The 18,560-nt window shown below is 36.7% G+C and overlaps 1 protein-coding gene across 8 annotated transcripts in view; it reads right to left on the bottom strand.

Moving 5' to 3' along the window:
• Positions 1–9,696: 9,696 nt before the first annotated feature.
• The window catches only part of PLEKHA7 (pleckstrin homology domain containing A7), a 271,523-nt gene continuing 262,659 nt past the window's right edge, over positions 9,697–18,560 (bottom strand). For 3 of the 8 annotated variants that reach the window (XM_042445982.1, XM_042445986.1, XM_042445988.1), the window contains 2 exons: positions 17,062–17,164; positions 9,701–15,247 (listed from right to left, as the gene is read on the bottom strand). In XM_042445982.1, coding sequence (XP_042301916.1) covers positions 17,073–17,164 — 92 coding nt within the window. In that variant the 3' untranslated portion in view covers positions 9,701–15,247; positions 17,062–17,072. Of the gene's footprint in view, positions 15,248–17,061; positions 17,165–18,560 lie in introns of all 8 variants that reach the window. The other 5 variants (XM_042445983.1, XM_042445984.1, XM_042445987.1 and 2 more) reach the window with 4 other exon arrangements.

The raw sequence follows: 18,560 nt of genomic DNA, 5'->3' as shown, positions 1-18,560 counted from the left end.
GTGGGGATACTATTCTGAAATTGATTTCAGCGGAAACTCTAAATGTGTGAGTTTGTGTTAAGCTGTAACACATGACTTTATCACACAGAAAATTGGGAGTTTAAACATTTTTATACAACGTTGCAATTAAAGTGCCATTATCCCAGGAATAAACAGGCAATAAAGAGCAGCAAATAATTTACAGGGAAATTGCATGAATGATTTGTTGCTATTTATTGCCTGTTTATTCCCGGGATCATGGCTCTTTAATCGCGATGTGTGTGAAAATGTTAATTGCAATTTTCAAGCTATTTTTACTGTTTAAAGCCCCCAATTTTCCCTGTGTGATAAAGTCCACACACACAGAGAGAGAAATATTTCACTTTCAATCCTTTCCTTTCAAGGCAAGTTTAGATGCTTGTTCTTTCAATATTTTAGAGCCAGTGTTGAGGATATGGCATCTTTAGGTGGTTATGTATCCTCAGAGACCAGTCAAAGCACTCGGTAGCTCTTTTCCTTCTCCAGTGTTGTGTGCAGATTTTAATTCCTGCTCTGATTTATTTTCTGGAAGATGCAGCAGATTTTACCCAATCCATGAGGAGCCTTAGGGAAAGGGAGCATGACAACAGAAAAAACAAACAAACCCATGACATGATTTGGGAGTGATACAGTTGAGCAGACCGGATGTGCCAGCATTAAGTCTAGAAGAGGGCCTTGGTGCTTTCATTAGCTGCATTGTAGTGGTAAGAGGACCTGGGTGTTTTCATCAGCTGCAAAATAAGGAAAAGAAGCAAAAGCTGCTGTAGCCTTAGACAGTTTCCATTGAGTCCTTTATTAAGAGGCCTTCCCAAATAATGCTGTTTCGCCTATTTGTTTCCTTTTCACATACTGTTTTTTCCAGAGGTAAGGTGATGATGGGTTGTAGAATCTTGTCAGAATCAGAACTAAACCAAACATAATTTGGTGGAGCTTAACCTATACAAAATATGAGTAGAATTGTTGCTTTGCCAGTTCTTACTTCCAGACTATTTCAGTATGTTACCTTCATGATGCTGATTGGTCTTGGAAAAACAGTTAAACCTGAGCCTTGCATCATTTGTATTGCCTGTCCAGTTTGTATAGAAAATATAGTGTGTATAGTGTGGAAACTAAAGGACCAGTCAGTTGTGCCCAAAACTAAAAAGTAAAATTGATTGTACTAGGAAAAATAACTACTGTGAAGGCATTTGTATTTGGCATTGAAAGGCCATAAATCTGTTATGTACCTTTAAATGAGTACTATTTGTCCAGTTCATCCATTTAATAACATCTTGGTGTGTAAGCTGATTGAAGAAAATCTGTTGGTTCTAGATCCAGTTAACAAGTACTATTGTGACCTTGACAATTTGATAATAATAATAATAATAATAATAATAATAATAGGATTTATTTATATGCTGCCCAATCAATAGGAATCTGGGCGGCTTACAAGGCAATAACAATAAACATGAATTAAGAAACTTGAAGGACTGTCTGCACTTGGATGAACTTCCTTGAGTGCCAATTCTTCCTCAGTGGCCCTCCTGAGGCCTCCCTTTTAGGTTAGTTCAGTTGGTGTGCAGAAGAGACATGACCTTTCTAGTTGTAGCCACCAAGTTGTGGATCTCCCTGCAAATTATATTTATGGCACATACACATTTTAAGAAAGTTTTTAAAATTGGTGGCTGTCTATTATGTGTGGAATTCATCAATGTGATTCTGTGACTTGCTTTATTTTGAACACCTATATGTTAAAAATTATGGTGCTGCAAGATAATGCTTTGAAGTGTTTTATATTTTTTAATGAAAGGAACTATCTTGTGAAAGCTATGCTTTAAAAAAAACACCAATGGCTTACAAATATGTGAATGAAGCTTCTGATAGGAACAGTAGAGAGGATAGAGACAAAAAGACAATACCACAAATGACAACAAATAAACATTGCAAAAATCAAATAGAAAAGAGAACTAAAATACTTTGATATTAATGCATGTAAAAATATTGAAAGTAAACAGAAAACTGTCGAATCTCAAAGGAAACCAACATGGCAAATTATCTTAAAATGTCAACGTTAATTGGTTCAAAACAAGGTAATATTTTAAGATAGTTCTAAACCAGCGTTGTGGGTAATAATAAACATTGCTGAATTTTACTTTGAATGGGGGTTTTTTAACTTTTATTACTGAATAATGTTAACATTTTATCATGATGTTTTCTCCTTATTCCCCTTAAATGTTGCTGCAGATCTAACCGTTCAGCCCCCTCTAATATCTTGGGTTATATTTATATGAACAATAGCTGTTGGATGAGATGAAGGTAACTAGATGTTCCTTAGACTGAGTGGAGGACTGTTCATTTCATACCACCCTCCCCTTTTAGATGTCTCTTCCCCTTTACGTTATAGTATACTCAGGCTTTTGTCTGTGTAATGTTCATGTAACACTAGATTCTCTGGCCTAAAATACTTGCTATGTTAAACAAGAGTGGCTTGGTCAAAATTAAAGGTTTTCTGTGGGGAAGTGGAGGACTCACTTCAACCAGCCACCCTCTCTATCTGAATTTGTTATCCTCTAACCTACAGAAGGAATAATGCAACAACAAAACGGACGCAATTAATACAGTGGTGGGTATTCTTTCTCTCTGTGTGTTTGTCAGGTTTTGATTTTAGTGGGGAAAAGTATGAGTTCTCCCTACTTGTTTATGGTGGGCCTGGTGAGGAATGAGTTACTATGTAGCTTAAGCTTCAGAGTGCTATTAATGAATGTGACTGGGCCATTAGTGCATGTTTTTAGCAACATACCTTCTCTAGAAAGGGTCTCAAAAAGTCTAGGTCTAGATTAAAAAATAAACTCTCTGGACTATCCCACTCCAGATAGAAGCTTGCATTATTTTATGCTCCTCTATTCAACAGTAAATGAATTCTTTGTCAGAAATCCAGTTATCTAGAAGTGTAATATGTTAACCTCCATGTCATACTAGTTTTCTATGGATCAAATTCATCCGTGCCTTACTAGATTTTTTGGGGGGAGTGGGGAGGAAAGGGATGAAGAAATATTCATCCAAGCAACTTCCCAGCCCACCTGTAATAGGAAGTGGTACGGTCCACACAAAGGTTTACTCAGTAACCTCCACTGCAAGACACACGTCAGTCAAAGGAAAAAGAAAGTGGCTTCCAGTGTTCAAGGGAAAACATGTTCTCCCACGGTTCGCTATGAAAAAAAGAATCCCTTGGGTCAAAAAGGAAGGATCTTACAAGGTGCTCTAACTTCACACAACATTTCCTAAGAAAGGATTCTCACAAGTTTCTTTCAGAAAGCACAATTTTTAGGGCAGCATCAAAGCTACAGGTCCTTCTAAGGCTATGGTTGGGGAATTCACATCAAAGATTGTATGCACATGTTAGTTCTTATGTCAAGGCGGACTGCTCCTGGAAATCTCTTGTGGGTTTACTATAGTCCCCAGAAGAGATTAAATTATGCACTGAAGCTGCCTCTATAAAATGTACTAGACAAAGAGAATGCCACTGCTTGGTTTCATAATCAAAGCTTGGCATCATTCTTTGCTTTGAGTTCTGATGAACTGTCAGGAGAAAGGGAAGAAGTATTCAGGAAACATGGAATGGCCAGCAGGTGTGTTTGGGTTTGAAAAAGGAGGCTGCTTTTATCTGGCTTCCCCCTGAATCCTGGAGTCTTTGAGTATGCCATTGGAAGAGTATGTACTTCACTTCATTACTGTTCATACTGTTATGACCCATGTTCAGGATGTACTTGAGATAAGACAGATGGCCCCAGAGCTGGAACAAAACTAATTTACAACTTCTTTGTATGGCCAAAATCAATTCCCCGCCTCCCACTTCCCTTATTTTCATAGCACATTACTATGAAGAAAAGGCCAAAGTACTTGGGCTGTTTTTTAAAGTAAAAATAGTGACACTAGCTACAACGTATTACATATAAATTAGTTTTCTCTTTCTTTTTGTAACCACCATGGAATAAATGATCTGACAGTTTACTGTTATTTGTTGTAATTATATTTTTCTCTTCAGGATACAAATCTATTCAGGGCCACTTAAAAATAAAAGGTGTCACCATACATCCCGGTACAGGGACTCAAGGTGGCCAATTTGCTCCATTGAGAGCAAACCCATTGAATCAATGAGATTTATGCTTGTGTTGATTTACCCTTTGGCAATTGATTCAATGGGTTATCTCTGTTCTGGGTTTAGAAGAAAACATTTCATATCACAAAAGAGCAATATAGGTGAACTGTAAGAAAACGCATTAAGTTTCTATCACACTTCTGGATGACTCCATCTCATTCTTTCTCCCCTTTCCCCAGTTTCCATCATCTTATTCTGTGCCCACTGAATGCAAAGGGAGACTCAGAGAAAGACCTTGGCCGCATACCAGATGCATGGAGTGAAGTGCCCAGGAACAGACCTTTAAACCTAGGAATGAGCAGGTTGTGCATGTGAATAGCAATAGAAATGCAAAGGTTGTGGAAATGGTGATGAGGTGACAAGTAGATGGTCCTTTGGGACAAAGGTGGGAAGAATGATGTTGCCTAAAGTCAAGGTAAGCAGATAACCATATGAATGGTGGAGGGAATTATAGGAATGTAAAGTGATGTTGGCTGGGAACCAGAAAGGAGATGTGATAAACTGGCCAAGAGAGCCCTCATGAGGCTGGGGTGTTAACCAATGTTACAGTATGTGGAGTGTGCCAGGAAGCCCTTGACTTTGTTCAACCCACTGCTGATGGTCTGGAGTTTGCAGATATCTTCCAGATCTGCTGATTCTCTCCAGTCTTCCTTTGTAGTTTTGTTGTTGTTCAAGGACTGCACTTCTGAGGTCCCAGAGAAATTGAATTGTTCTGAAATCTTTTTTGTGTATTTCTATTCCTAATGTCTGATTGAGACCCATTTATCCTCTGGCTCAGAGATTAGCCTGTTTGCCCCAATGTAAAGTGCTGAAGGGCATTGCAGACAGAAGATGGCATATATCACATTGTGGAGGAAGAGCAAGTGAAGTTCCCTCTAATACTACGGATGATGTGTTCAGGTCCCGTGATGAATGCTGGAGTACATTTTTACCAAGCTGTTTTTGCAATTTTGGCCATTGTCCTCCTGCTTCCAATTTTTCTGTTTTGTACTTTTGAAAAAACTTTCTTGAATCACAAATGTTACCGCTGCTACTGTTTTGGTTTACAGAGAGGTAATCAGAATGAGTCTGGTGTCAATGCAGAAAAGTGGGATTGTAGGGTTTGGAGTCCTCTAATAGCACACGTTGGCACTGTGTTGTCACAGTTGGCATAGGAATGTTTTGGGGGTATCCTCTTTTCCACCAGGCGGGAGAATTATGCCAAAAGTTCATTCTGGGTAGAGGATACTGTTTTGGGTACATCAGTAACAATATTCACAATCTGAACACTGGAGACAGGGAATTATGTTAAAATGAAATTCCTTCCCACAGTGTACATGGTGACAGATGGCAGTATGTTTAGCTAAAAAAGGACCTGGGATCTATTCTTTTTTTGTTGTTGTTGTTGAAAGAATAATGTTAGTTATATTTTTAAAGAACTAATATAATTCCCAGTATTTCTTAGAAAAAGTTTGAAATATAAAGATTGGGTATGTAGAGACATCCTGTAGCACCTTTGAGACTAACTGAAAGAAAGAAGTTGGCAGCATGAGCTTTCGTAGAATAAAGTCTACCTCCTTCCAAATGCATCTGAGGAAGTAGACTTTAGACTTTGAAACCCCATGCTGCCAATTTCTTTCTTTCAGTTTCAAAGGTGCTACAAGATCTATCTATGTACTAATTCTACAGACTAACATGGCTATATCTTTGAACAGTTAAAGATTGTTCAGTTTCAACTCTTCTGGAGAATGACTGCCTAACTCTTTGGTAGCTGAAACTTTCCTCATGTTGCAAATAGTCTTGGCTGCCAAACACACTGCTCCATATGAATGAAAAAAACAGTAAGCATAGCTAATCCTCAAATTACGTCATCATCCTATGTCAAAGTTTTGGAATATTGTGGTCCCCTATAAATTTTGGCTGACTGGACAGATTCTGCAATTACTTACTTTCTCCCTTTGAATGTAGATGCATTTGTCTAAGTCCTTAGGGGCTGTGTTTTTTGTTGTTTTGAATTATCTGAATAAAAAGATTAATTAATTTGATATGTGTGTGCATTGAGCATGTTAGTCTCTGCCCTCCAATGGGGAGGGACGCTACATCTGTTTTAACATTTGTAAGGTGCCTTGACTGGGGAAATGGTGGGATATTATCACTATTAATAATAATATAAATAGGAAGTGTAATATCTTAGTGATAAAGCATGGAAGCTCATTAGGCACAGGCTAAGTGGATAAGTAACACTACACAGGCAGCATATGAATTAAAGCTCATAGCTTGGTCAGTAAAAATAATTTCAGCATCACATTAGGCATTCTGGACCAGTCAGAAAATTCTTACCTTCCACTTAAATACTTTCTATTGAAACCAGTGTTTTTTTATCTTGAGAGGCAAGGAGAATAATTCTTCTCCATCCCTTGGGTTTTCAAATGCATGCAAGACTTACAAATAATCAAACTTAATTTTGTTGCAACTTATTAATAAGGCTTGAACATTAAAAAATACCCCAATTAAACAAGCCTCCACTGTATTCCAAATTGTGACATACTTGGTTTCACATGCAGGGACTCAGTGCTATGTAGCCAAATGTGATCTATAGTACAAATTTACACAGCCATACTTATTTGTGCACTCAAAGCTTTCAGTAAAATCAAGCCTCTTTTCAAGAACTCTGCCCATTTTAAGGGCTTCAGATTTTGTAGCAGTAACTTGCAATGCAGTTCTGTGCCTGGAGGGAGGAAGAGATGGCTGGCATCAGCCCTGCTTTCTTTTCAACACCAGATCAAAGCATCCTGCTCTGCCCAGATTGTCTTGTCTAAACTATTCGGTAAGGATATTCAATAGAGACATTTGTTTGCTGACTCAATAATTTTTATGTCTCCTATTTTGAAATACTCTTTGTTTTTATAGTCCTATGTACCTGGCCCTGAGATCTTTTGTGGATGAAGGGCAGTTTATACATTTTAAAAATAAATCAAGCAATCTCTAGTAACATCTCTTTATACTTCAGAAAGAGTCTGTGCCACAGTGAGCCCCAATTTGCAGAGAACGGTGGGACGGAAAAACAGATTATTAATCAATAAATATAGTTCCGCATATACAATATTTTATTCCTTACACCTCTGGTACACTGAAACTAGAATGCCATATTCATTATTTCACATAGGTTTATCCGTAGATTGTGTGCGCACACGTATATGTGTGTATTTGCATCTGTGTCTTGCTTTATGCCTTTATATTTTAAAAATCATGGGCAGAGTTTTTGAATCACTTTAAGGGGGCTACAAAAGAAGTTTTTTCCTGCTGTCATGGAAATCATTTATTAGACAAATTTTAAGAAAGCACTTGGCAAATATGCTAGGAATGATTTCAGTACAGTGGATGCTCTCGCAATACAGTGAATTGATTAGGTTATATCTGCCAGTTACCTTTCTAAACAGCAAGTTTCCAAAGCTCCATGCTAATACAGTACACAGTAGTACAAAGCATTATTTGACATTTTTATTTATTCCATGGGTCAAAAGGTTTTTTCCACTTTCCCATACCCTTGCAACACCTTTATTTTTTCCTCCTTTTTCTCAGACTTACCTGTAGTTTAAAACATTCAAAGTGTAGCTTTGGCACAGAATACCTCAACAGGCAGTATTAAAAATGCCCTTTAAAAATTCCAAACCTTTGAACTAAAAGATATATCTCAAGAAGTTTTCATGGAAAGTTCATCTCAGTCGGTTCAATTCAGCTACACTTAGATGCACCTTTTCAAATAATAGAAAAAAGTGTAAAGAGGTCAGACCCAATCAATACCCTTGTTCAAACAGAATCCCAGTCACTCTGATGTATGTACATTTTGTGCTCTTCCTTTGTACTGTTCACTATGAAGAAAGGTTCCTTTTGGTAGTTGGCAATAAAAGTCTTAGCCTTTTGAATGCAGCTAACCAACCAATAGCAATGTTTACAAGGCGAAAGCATACAGCATTCGACACCTTGTCTGTACTACTTCTATGTAATTCATGCACTCTGCATTAGTAAATGCTTTAAAATACAGGAAAACAAACAGAAATCAAGAAGGTCTGGGCCTCAAAAGCAAGCTCTCCCAATCTCAGAAGTGTGTGTCTTAGCAGTGCTACATTCTCTCAAAAGCACCAACATAAATTGCTATGGAATTATATATGAAGTCCCCCTACAACCGCATATATTTTTGGATGAAGTCACTGAAAGGGAAAAAGTTTAAGCTTGCTTATTGGCTGTCCGTACTATTTCTGGACAGGTATGTATGTTAGACAAAGCTGGTACACATTTGACAGAGATGACATATTATAAAGAGTTGGCATAAGCTCATAAAGAATTCAGATTAATTTGGAGGAATGAGCTACTGTATATTGTTACAAATAACCGAGGGCACATAGTCATAGCACATCTTAGCATGAACCCAGGACATATGGCAAGAAAGATATTTTCCATAATGCTAAAAACATAATTTTTTAAGCAGGAGAGGAAAGAGAGCTGTAAATAAAGATGTCTGGGTGGGAGCCAGTGAAGATATCAGACACTTTCTATACAAGTCACTTTCCCAACATACTCAAATAGCAGTTTATGTCTTGGGAACTGGGGGTGTGGGCACAGGCTATCAAGGAAAATGCTTAAAATGTTTGGGATGTTTTTAAAAAACATTCTGATTTTACCATGGCTAAAATCAAGAAAATGATTATCAAAATGGTTGGTGGTCTTGAATGGCCCTGAAGATGATGTTCAAACCTTCTTAGATGATAAGGACTGCAATAACTCCTAGCTCATTACAGTTGACCTTTGTCTGGTAAGGTGGTAGACTTGTAAATTTCTACTGGATCACTCACCTCCATATACAGTCAGTTCATCATATCCATGGTTTTTTAAATCCACAGATTCAAGTATCGATGTCTTGAAAATATTTTTAAAAAATATAAATTCCAAAAACCAAATTTTGATTTTGCCATTTTATATAAGGGACACCATTTTTTCTATTCCATTGTGTTTAATGGGACTTGAGCATCCATGGATTCTGTTATCCACTGGGGATCCTGGAACCAAACCCCAGAGGATAACAAGGACCCACTGTATTTATTAAAAATTTCTAACAAATGTAAAAGGGTAATGAAGCAGGACATGTTTTAGAGAAGCCAATTCTTGATTCAATTGATCCTTCTCCCCCCCCCCTTTTTTTTTTTTTTTTTTAGCAGGGCTTGCCATTTTCTAGCTTGAGGATTTTACCCTTACAGACACTTTCTGCAGTTAACTGTGCTATACTTTCCTGGATTTCTCCAGATCCCTTTTTTAAAAAAACTGGCAACACATTGACCACACTCTAGTCCTTTGGGACAGAGACTAATCTAAGAGCTAGTTAGAAGTTCAGAAATTTTGCTTTTGAATTCTTTAAGAACTCCCAGGTGGATGCCATTTGGACCCAGTGATATCTACTGTATGTGTGTAATTTGTTAATGAAGTCTTGAACATCATCTGCCCCTATTTACTTCAGTGATCTCACCCCCTCAGCCCCCCTCCCAATTTGGGAATATTAAAATTTTGTATTGTCTTGATGTTATTTGTGGCACATTCCACAAATCTCTTTTTAGCAGCCTGAATTTTCTGTTTTCATTTCCTTGATGTATGTCTGCTTTTTAAACTCTAATTTTTAAAACCTTTCATTGAAGATTCTACAAAGGCAATTAGTGAGGTCATTTGCAATTTTGGACATGGATAATGTCACCATTATTATGGACATATACTATTTTTAGCAATGAAAATTTATTTAGCACCAATAATGGACAAGAAAAGAGGTGATTTTTACAGAATAGTACATCCGTGCACCTTGAACATAAGCCCCAAATCACCTCATGTGATCATATATGAAAAAATGTTTAAAAGTGATATATTCATTCAGATATACATGTAACAATCCCAAACATTGTCACAGAACTTACCAAAAGCTCAGTGGCCTCTCCACCAAAAGCTTTTACTGTATATCATCACAATGATCTTTCAAAACCTAGGTTGCTTACCCAAGGCTACCCAACACAGCATTAGGACTGACCATGTACTTTGAAGTTGGTCTTCTGTTTACTGCACGAAAGAAGCTTTTATCTTGATGTTACATTATCACTGAAGTAATGTGGTGTCTACAGCAAAGAGATAAGGAATCAGGAACTGAGTCAGTATGTCTATCTAGCAGCTTAGCAACCTGCATGAAAAGCAGGATTCTTACCTATAACTGATGTTCTTCAAGTAGTCATTTGTGCATTCACACATATGAGATTGGATATGAGCAGAGCAACTCTGCTGGCAGTAATATCCCCACTAATAGAGCAGCTTCTTAAGATTGCTATATACAATTAACAGCTGACAGGTCTCTAGATACATATCCTTAAGACCAGGAATGATGATGGAAGAATATGTAACCAAGGAATGGCTTCTAGACTACCTATGATAATCATTAAAAGAAACCAAGCACACATAATGGCCATGCAAATAATTATAATAATGTGATCCATTATCAAAAATATGAAATGGAGATCAAGAATCTTTTAATTAGGATTAATGACCATGATATCAATACCATTGACAATGAAAATCTCTTGAGGCTTGGTCCTGGGGATCATCAGTGATCTCCTGAATGGGACCATGAATCATCACCTAAAATGACATGTGTCAGAATAAGAATCATACCATTGTTTCAACATCAGTGGTGCCTTTTCTGTATGAGTGCTTAATCTTTGAGCTCGTTCTCTTTGTTTCAGTATGCCTTGTAATGATTGATGGTGATGAAGATCTTCAGGTACTGGATCATCGCAAACATCACCCTATGACTCACCCAATAATAGGGAATCTGCATGAGTGTGTGACAATTCAGCATTAAAGACATCTGAAGGCAGAATACCTTTGAATACCATCAAAGGAATTGTTTAAACTGAAACCTCCTAGACTTCATTTGTTTCTTCTTAATCCCCTGGTGAGCTTAGTCTCTATGAGACCATTTACCCTGGTGAACTTTATCCTAAGATTCAGTAAATATAGGCCAAGCCAACTATTCCAATTTCAGCAATGGTACCAAAGATGTACTATTGACCTGGGTTTACCTGGATGCTCACAACAAAACATTCAGCACACTGGATGATTACCAAACCACTGGTTCTGACATAATCTGACATTGTTCCATATACACTACCTTACACTCCCAAATCAGCAAATGGAGTCTTGCAGATCTGTGTTGCCATGCTTCTCTGTTAAGCCCAAACAGATCTTGCACACAATGGCATTGTAGGATTTGCACAGAGCAGACATTTAATCAAACTTTCCAACGATGACCGAATAGAATCCATGTAGCCATATGCATCCTGCCCAAAACTGTCCCAGAACAAAGGGAACTCTCTCCAGTGACAGAAACAATTTACAATTAGGAACTGAAAGAAAAACAAGGTAAAATTCTCAACTACTACAATTGCTACTCTTGTGAAAGTCAAAGTAGAACTGAGCAAACTGGTTCTGGGACATACACATAAGAGGGAGTGGGTGACCACCAAACTTATCAGCTACCGAGAAGGAGTGATCTGCACAGGAACATACCCATATGTGTTATGCACAGAGACCTTGATGAAGAACTACAATGTATAGACACAGGTATGAATTCAAATTCCCAAGTCAGAGGAAACCCTCTCTCTGTGAATCTGCACTAATGACAGCAGCATAGAAGCAGTAAAAACAAATCAGATTCAAATTCAAACGGAACCTGAACAAAAACCTGATGGACAATGGTTGAAAATGCAAAGGCAAATCCAATATTATGTTAATAGTTTAATATGTACATATACATTATCCCCAAATGGTTACATTTAAATTAATGTTTTGTTGCAAAATATTTCTTTCAACATTTTAATAAAGGCAAAAATAAAACAATTTCATTTTGGCAAAATGTTACAGAGTTGACACTGGCAGTATTCTGTTAGTTAAAAATAGACTGCATTTTCTAAATACATTTCTCAAGAATAGTTTCCAAGTATAGTGAAAATAGAAGAAGAATTTTTATTTAATAATTTTAAACATAGCTGCATTATTTTATTTTTAATTTTTGTTTTGCATAAGAGACATAAGTTAAGTGCAGACAGAATCTTTACTTAAATAATTTATTTATGGAAAAGAGAACACAAGTAAGCATTTCTCTTTGTGAAACCCTTTTTCAGTGAGTAGAAAATAAGCCTGAATCATCTCTTGACTATCCTTAATAAAATAAAATCTGTAGTAGGCCGATATGAGATTGTATTTGTTATCACTTTCAAGAAATGCAGACAACAGAACTGAGTTTGAGAAAAAGGCTAAAGCCAGCCATTTGCATGAATTTTTCTTACAGAATTTCTGTGTAAGAAATAAATATTTATACCACCACATGTGACACATGGTGCATTTTGCCCCAAACACAGGTTGAGGCACAAAAAGTTGCAGAACAAGACTGTATCTTAAATTCTGAAAATTACCTATTTTAATACCAACCTCTTCTTAATCACCTCATTTGTCTCTCAAAGTACTAACATTCCCCACCTAGTCCTGGACATCTGAAGATGCCATATTTGTTCTGAACATTTCACTCTAGTCTGAAGCAGGCTTGCACATTATTAAAGAGTCCATTTGACTAAGAGATTAGTTCCATAAAATTCATAAGTTACAGTCCAGAAAGCTTGTTTAAGTCTACCCATGGACTTGCATGCTTCATGGAGGTCTTTTCCCCATTGAAAGGCCATCCTCTCACAAACCAGAATTCAAAACTATTCCAGAGTTGCAATGCTAGCTTGCCACACAGTGCAGGGAACGTTGTTCAAACATAAAACCATACCAGGAAAAAATGTGCAGTTCTCTGAGCTTTGACCATTAATTCCAGCTATTCTGCATCTCTTATTTTGGGTAGCCACCATGGGCCAAGAACCAAAGGCATATTACTTTATCTAAAACCAGTGGAATTGGAACTTCCCTCCCCTCACCCTCCAGCCCTTTGTGGAAACAGAAACTTGTTGCAGTGAGCTTTCTAAGGTGTACTGGAAAGTTGTAGGAGAATCACTGATTTTAAGAAGCAGTAGGATCCAGTGGAAGTACACTACCTAATCCTGGCTATGGAAATAACATTCGGAATTAATTTTTCACATATTTGATCTCTCTACAGTGCATTCTATCTATATTGCAAGAATGTATTTATAGTTCCTAACACCAGTAATGACCCAGAACACAAAACAGATTATGATTAAATGACTTTCCTGGGTCTCATTTTTGAGAAGCAAGAGCTCCCCTTTCTCCAGTGTCTACAAAGAAATGTCTCTGCTCAAAGAAGAGATTGGGAGGCGTGAATTCATCCATTATGAACATATTGGATATTTGCAAACCACTCATAATGGGTCCAGATTCAGTAATATATGGATGTACTGAAATCATAACTAACTTAACTCTCATTGATTTCAATGGATTTATTGCAAGTATGAATAAATCTGGATCAAATCTTTTCTATTTAAACACATTTCAAGTTCAAAGCATCAACCATTCAATAGGTTTTTTTCATTAGCCAGTCTTTTGCCTCAGATATAAGAAAATATCTTGAATGTGAACGTTTTAGCAAGACTAAAGGCATAATCCCTTAATATACTAAATATTTACTATTTAGTATATTTAATATACTAAAAACATAGTGGTATTTTTTCCTGCTGAAAAAAAACATTGATTATAAAGTATATATATTCACTAATAAAATGATACTTTCTAGTAATTGGTGTATTGCTTACTTTATATATTTCAAATGAAAGTGGATGATTAGGTCCACCTTAGCTAGATGAAGCACCCATGTGCAGAGAATTCATACTGAATTCAAGGGAGACCAGCTTCCTCACTCTTCTTTCTCTTGAGTATGTTGCAGAAGAAGATAAAGGAAAGCATGTCTTCTCTATATTTTGTCTCTGCTTCACTGGCATGAAACATGATATTCAAACTCAAAAATGGGAGTAATGGTAATCCAGGTCAGAGGGAAGGCTGGATAGAGTTAAGAGAAGTCTTCCAGAGCTCCCATTCCACACAGTGGCATGTCATGCTAAGAGTTTGTCATCGCCATCTGCCTGAATATGCCATTCTATGTTCTAAGTGGGAGAGGAACAAGCAACATGTTGTGGACTGGGAAGCTCCCCATAAGCTGGTTTCTGAGCTGCACCAAGAACTATTGGGGGGTAGGGAGAGAAAGGCCAACACATTATATTCAGGCCTCAGATGCTGTACCTGAATGAGGATAGAGACTAGATCACACACACCTTTCACTACCGTGAACCTAAGTTTAAAATTAACAAATGTATTTAAAAATGGTACCCCAACTGTGTTGTTAGATTGGACTAGGTTCAGCAACAACACAACAGGAGTCTACAACTATTGCCAGTGCCAGTAGGCTATACAATACTTATTAAAACAGGGAACTTCATTTATATGTTTTACATCTGCTTTTAGTGTTTACATGGGATTTCAGAATCTTAGTATTTCAATAAAATTCCACCTGGTTATTGATCAGTAGTCACAAAGGCATTATGAGCTCTGAGAAAAATAGAAAAAGATCTCAAGTTACCTCTGCTTAAACACTATGATGTGCTTTCAAAAATCTTTCTCTTTAAAAATAAAATAAAAAGCCTGTCTTTACAGCATGCACTTGGACTTTAAGATGAATGCAATTCATCTCCCCCCCTTTAAAAAAACCTAATATTTATTATGTTTCTAAAAATGCACTGGCTTACAATCCAGTAATTACTTCCAGAAGACCTATTAATAACAACAGTAGTTGAATGCACTTAACTATATGGTGGGTTGTGGCCAGTGTCAATATTTTACATAGTACATCAAAAGTGCTGTTTGTATTTTAAAAATGACAGAATGCAGATAAACTAAATTGTTCTCTTATTTTGTACAATCTGTCTCTGTGCAGTTATTTAATCAGTACTTATAATGTAATAAAAATAATAAAAAATGAGAGAAAGCTAATGTAGGAAGTTCTTCCTCCTTGCTCTTCTTGTTCATGAGGTGGTTGTTCACTGGTGTTCATCAGAAATCAGCGTTCGGTTACTGCTTTGGCTAATATGAAGAGAAAGACAATGTAGTTAGATAGTGTTTAGAAGGAAAGGCATACAACAAAGATCAGAAAAAGATAATGAAGTGTAAATGCTTATTTAAAGCATGTGCTCTATGAAAAAGAAAGAATAAATATAGGCCCATACATTTGAAATTATTTTTGCCCACTGACTTCTTTTAAAAAACATATTAGAAACACAGGAGAATGCATTTTAGTTTTGAAAACAAGAAAAAAAAACTGTTTGGGGATTCTTTCTGCAAGGTTATTTATACCAATTTTCTGGCAGAGCTATGTTTTTTGAGTGAGACAGTGCTGGATGTCAAAGGGTGTGATTGTTCTGAGAAATCCTCCACTTATTGAGGATTTAACTGAAATGTAGCCCCTTACCTGCCATGGTTAACATAATTTGTCAGAGTAATGTCTTAGTTGTTTCAAAGCTTTGTTAAACTATACCTCTGGTCATGCAGAGATTCTTCATAAGAATGTATGAATAGACAGGAACATGCAAGGTAATTCACCATACAGTCACTTTCTTTATCTAAAATAATTGTGTGATTTCACCTTTAAGGCGATATGAAAATCCAGCTGCTACTCTAGTTAGAAAATATCCAGTGAATAAGTAGCTAAATAGTAAGTCTATATAGTTATAAATACCACTGATCCAATGCACAAGTGGGCAATTGCGGAAGGCTAAGGGCCACATTAGACCCCTAGGATACCTTAGAGGGCCTCATACCCCACCACACCTGTTTCTCTCCAAAATATCAAAAAGCTTCCCCCTATGCTCCCCTCTAGGAGGCATTTTTACCATGTTTTGGGACCTTCCTGGGCTATTTTAAGACCAAGAGACATCTTTTTGAAGTGAGTGGAAGTAACTTGATTTTTCACTGGTCTATCTAAATAATAACATGAGGTGCTCTAAACAAACTCAAAAACAAAGTGTTCGTTACTTTGATACACGGGTCTTTCAAAATATCTAGCAACATTTCTCATATCTATCAATAAAGAGAAGTTAAACATTTATGATTAGATCCTGTCAAAGAAGACTCAGCTAAAATGATAAATTGTGACACTGTAGGTGGCATGAAAACAGAATATGCAACTGCACCACACTAAACAAAATGCAAAGATACAGAGGAATGTGCAGCAATATTGGCTGTTTAAGAGTAACGTTAATTGATATAGGCATGCTGAATATATAGTGACTAACTTGTAGCAAAGATTTGCTTTACTGACACTTTGAAATTATTTGGTTAGGAAAATAACAGAAAACGTATAGCCAACTTTTCACTTGTTGTCAATCAATATGTATTTTGATAAGAAATGTATACATGGTTCTCATTTTGATATCTCCAGCCAAACAATATGCACCAAAATGATAGTGACATTCTAATAGTTTTTATTTTTATGTTTTTCAGTTCACTTGATGGGAAATTATTTGTGCTACTTTGCATATGCTGTATATCTTCTGTTGTTTCCCTTTCTTTTTTGTAAATCTATATAATCTAGAGTAGGATGATACTGAAAAGCGATGTGTAAACATTTAGCTTTAAATTTTTAAATTTTATATCATGATGTTAGAACAATCAAAACTAACTTTTCACAAACTCACAGCAATTGCTGAACATTTCCACAGGCTCATATGCACTTCATAAGAGATCTTTTTCTTAGTTGCAAGAGACAATAATAATTTAGATCATTAAAGGTGGCATGCACTAATCAGGATTAAACTGACAATGAAAGACAGCCAGCTCCCAACAAGGTTCAAGCATAAAATTAACGACAAAATAGGCAACCAAGAGCAGTTAGTTCTTACTTTCAAGGTGTTTAGACAAATGTGTAGTGAAATCCATTGCTTAAGAGGGGTGGCTGAGGTACAGAAGGTGAGGGTGCTTTAGATGGGTAGGTCAATTGCGGAGCTAGAAGGGATCACACAAAGGAATTAGGGACCATGTTCTCTGTCTATCTCTTCTCTTTCACACACACACACACACACGAGATTAGGACTACATGACAGTAGGGTCAGTTGCACGGGACTGAAAAGGTTTAGTACTATATGCACTAAAAGCAGTATATAGACTGTGCAAGTGTAAGACAAATTGTGTACCATGGAAAGCCTGCTCTTATAATTTGAATATTTATTGAAAACCCATCATATTTAATTTACTCTATTCTATCTTCCTCAAAAGAGAACAAAGAACTCCACCTTCTGACCTGTGAAAATGTCATGCAGTAGTAGTATTGTCCTCACAAAATAAATGAACAACTAGCAAAGATGAGAGCTGCAGAATGAGTGATGTGACTGCACAAGCAAAAGCTACATTTGTTAAGACACACTAAAGACCCCTGCTGTGGGGATCACTTTTGTAAGTTTCTATTCATCTGCTGCAGAAGAATATATACCAAACTAGTGCAAGGAAGCAAAAAACCCACTTCAATCTGCTGTATAATTATGGCCAAAGTCCCTCCCTAGACAATTCTGGGAGTCCCATTTAACAAAGGTTCATCAAACTATGAACCTGAATATAATAATAATAATAATAATAATAATAATAATAATAATAATAATAATAGTTTGTTTATGTCCCACCTTTCTTTCAGTCTGGGACTCAAGATGGCATACAAAAATTAAAACAAAGTGCTTTTAAAAACTGACATTAGGATGAAAATTTAATTAAACTATCAATGTAATTAAAAGTAGTTTAAAGCATGGCATTAGAAGAAAAACAACAAATATAAATAATATAGCACATTACAAAGGAGGGCATCAGCATACCTCTCTAGCAAGGGAGTTCTGAAATCTGAGAGTCACTACCAAAAAGGTACTCTCTTGAGTTTCCCACCAGAATGCCTGAAAGAGTGGTGGGACAGAGAGAATGGCCTCCCCAGAAGATCTCAAAACAAGGACATGCTCATATTGGAGGATATGGTCCTTCAGGTAACCTAAACCTCAGCCATATAGGGCTTTCTAGGTCATAGCCACCACTTTGTGCCTGGAAACAGAGGGGTATCCAGTGCAAATGTTGCAAAAGAGCTGTCGCTTCAGAATTCTGAAGTGCTGGCTTTCTTTTTTTGACTAACTTTTGAAGGCTAGGGTAAAAGCAAATAAAGGTCTTCATAATCATTCATTTTTATATAGTGATTTCTAAAAAAATTAAACTGAGTAGTAAATCACTCAATATTTACCATTATCATCAAACAAAACTGGGAGCTAAATCTAGTTGCTAGCGCCTACTAAATAAATTGCAGAAGTGACCGTTCTGTGAATACCACTGATCCAATGGCACCACTCTAGCTGGGAGCAGCCACTGAATT

The sequence above is a fragment of the Sceloporus undulatus genome, chromosome 1 (assembly GCF_019175285.1).
Source record: "Sceloporus undulatus isolate JIND9_A2432 ecotype Alabama chromosome 1, SceUnd_v1.1, whole genome shotgun sequence".
In the NCBI taxonomy this organism is placed as follows: domain Eukaryota; kingdom Metazoa; phylum Chordata; class Lepidosauria; order Squamata; family Phrynosomatidae; genus Sceloporus; species Sceloporus undulatus.
The sequence above is the reverse complement of the archived record's forward strand: the minus strand, read 5'-3'. Positions and strand labels throughout refer to the sequence as shown.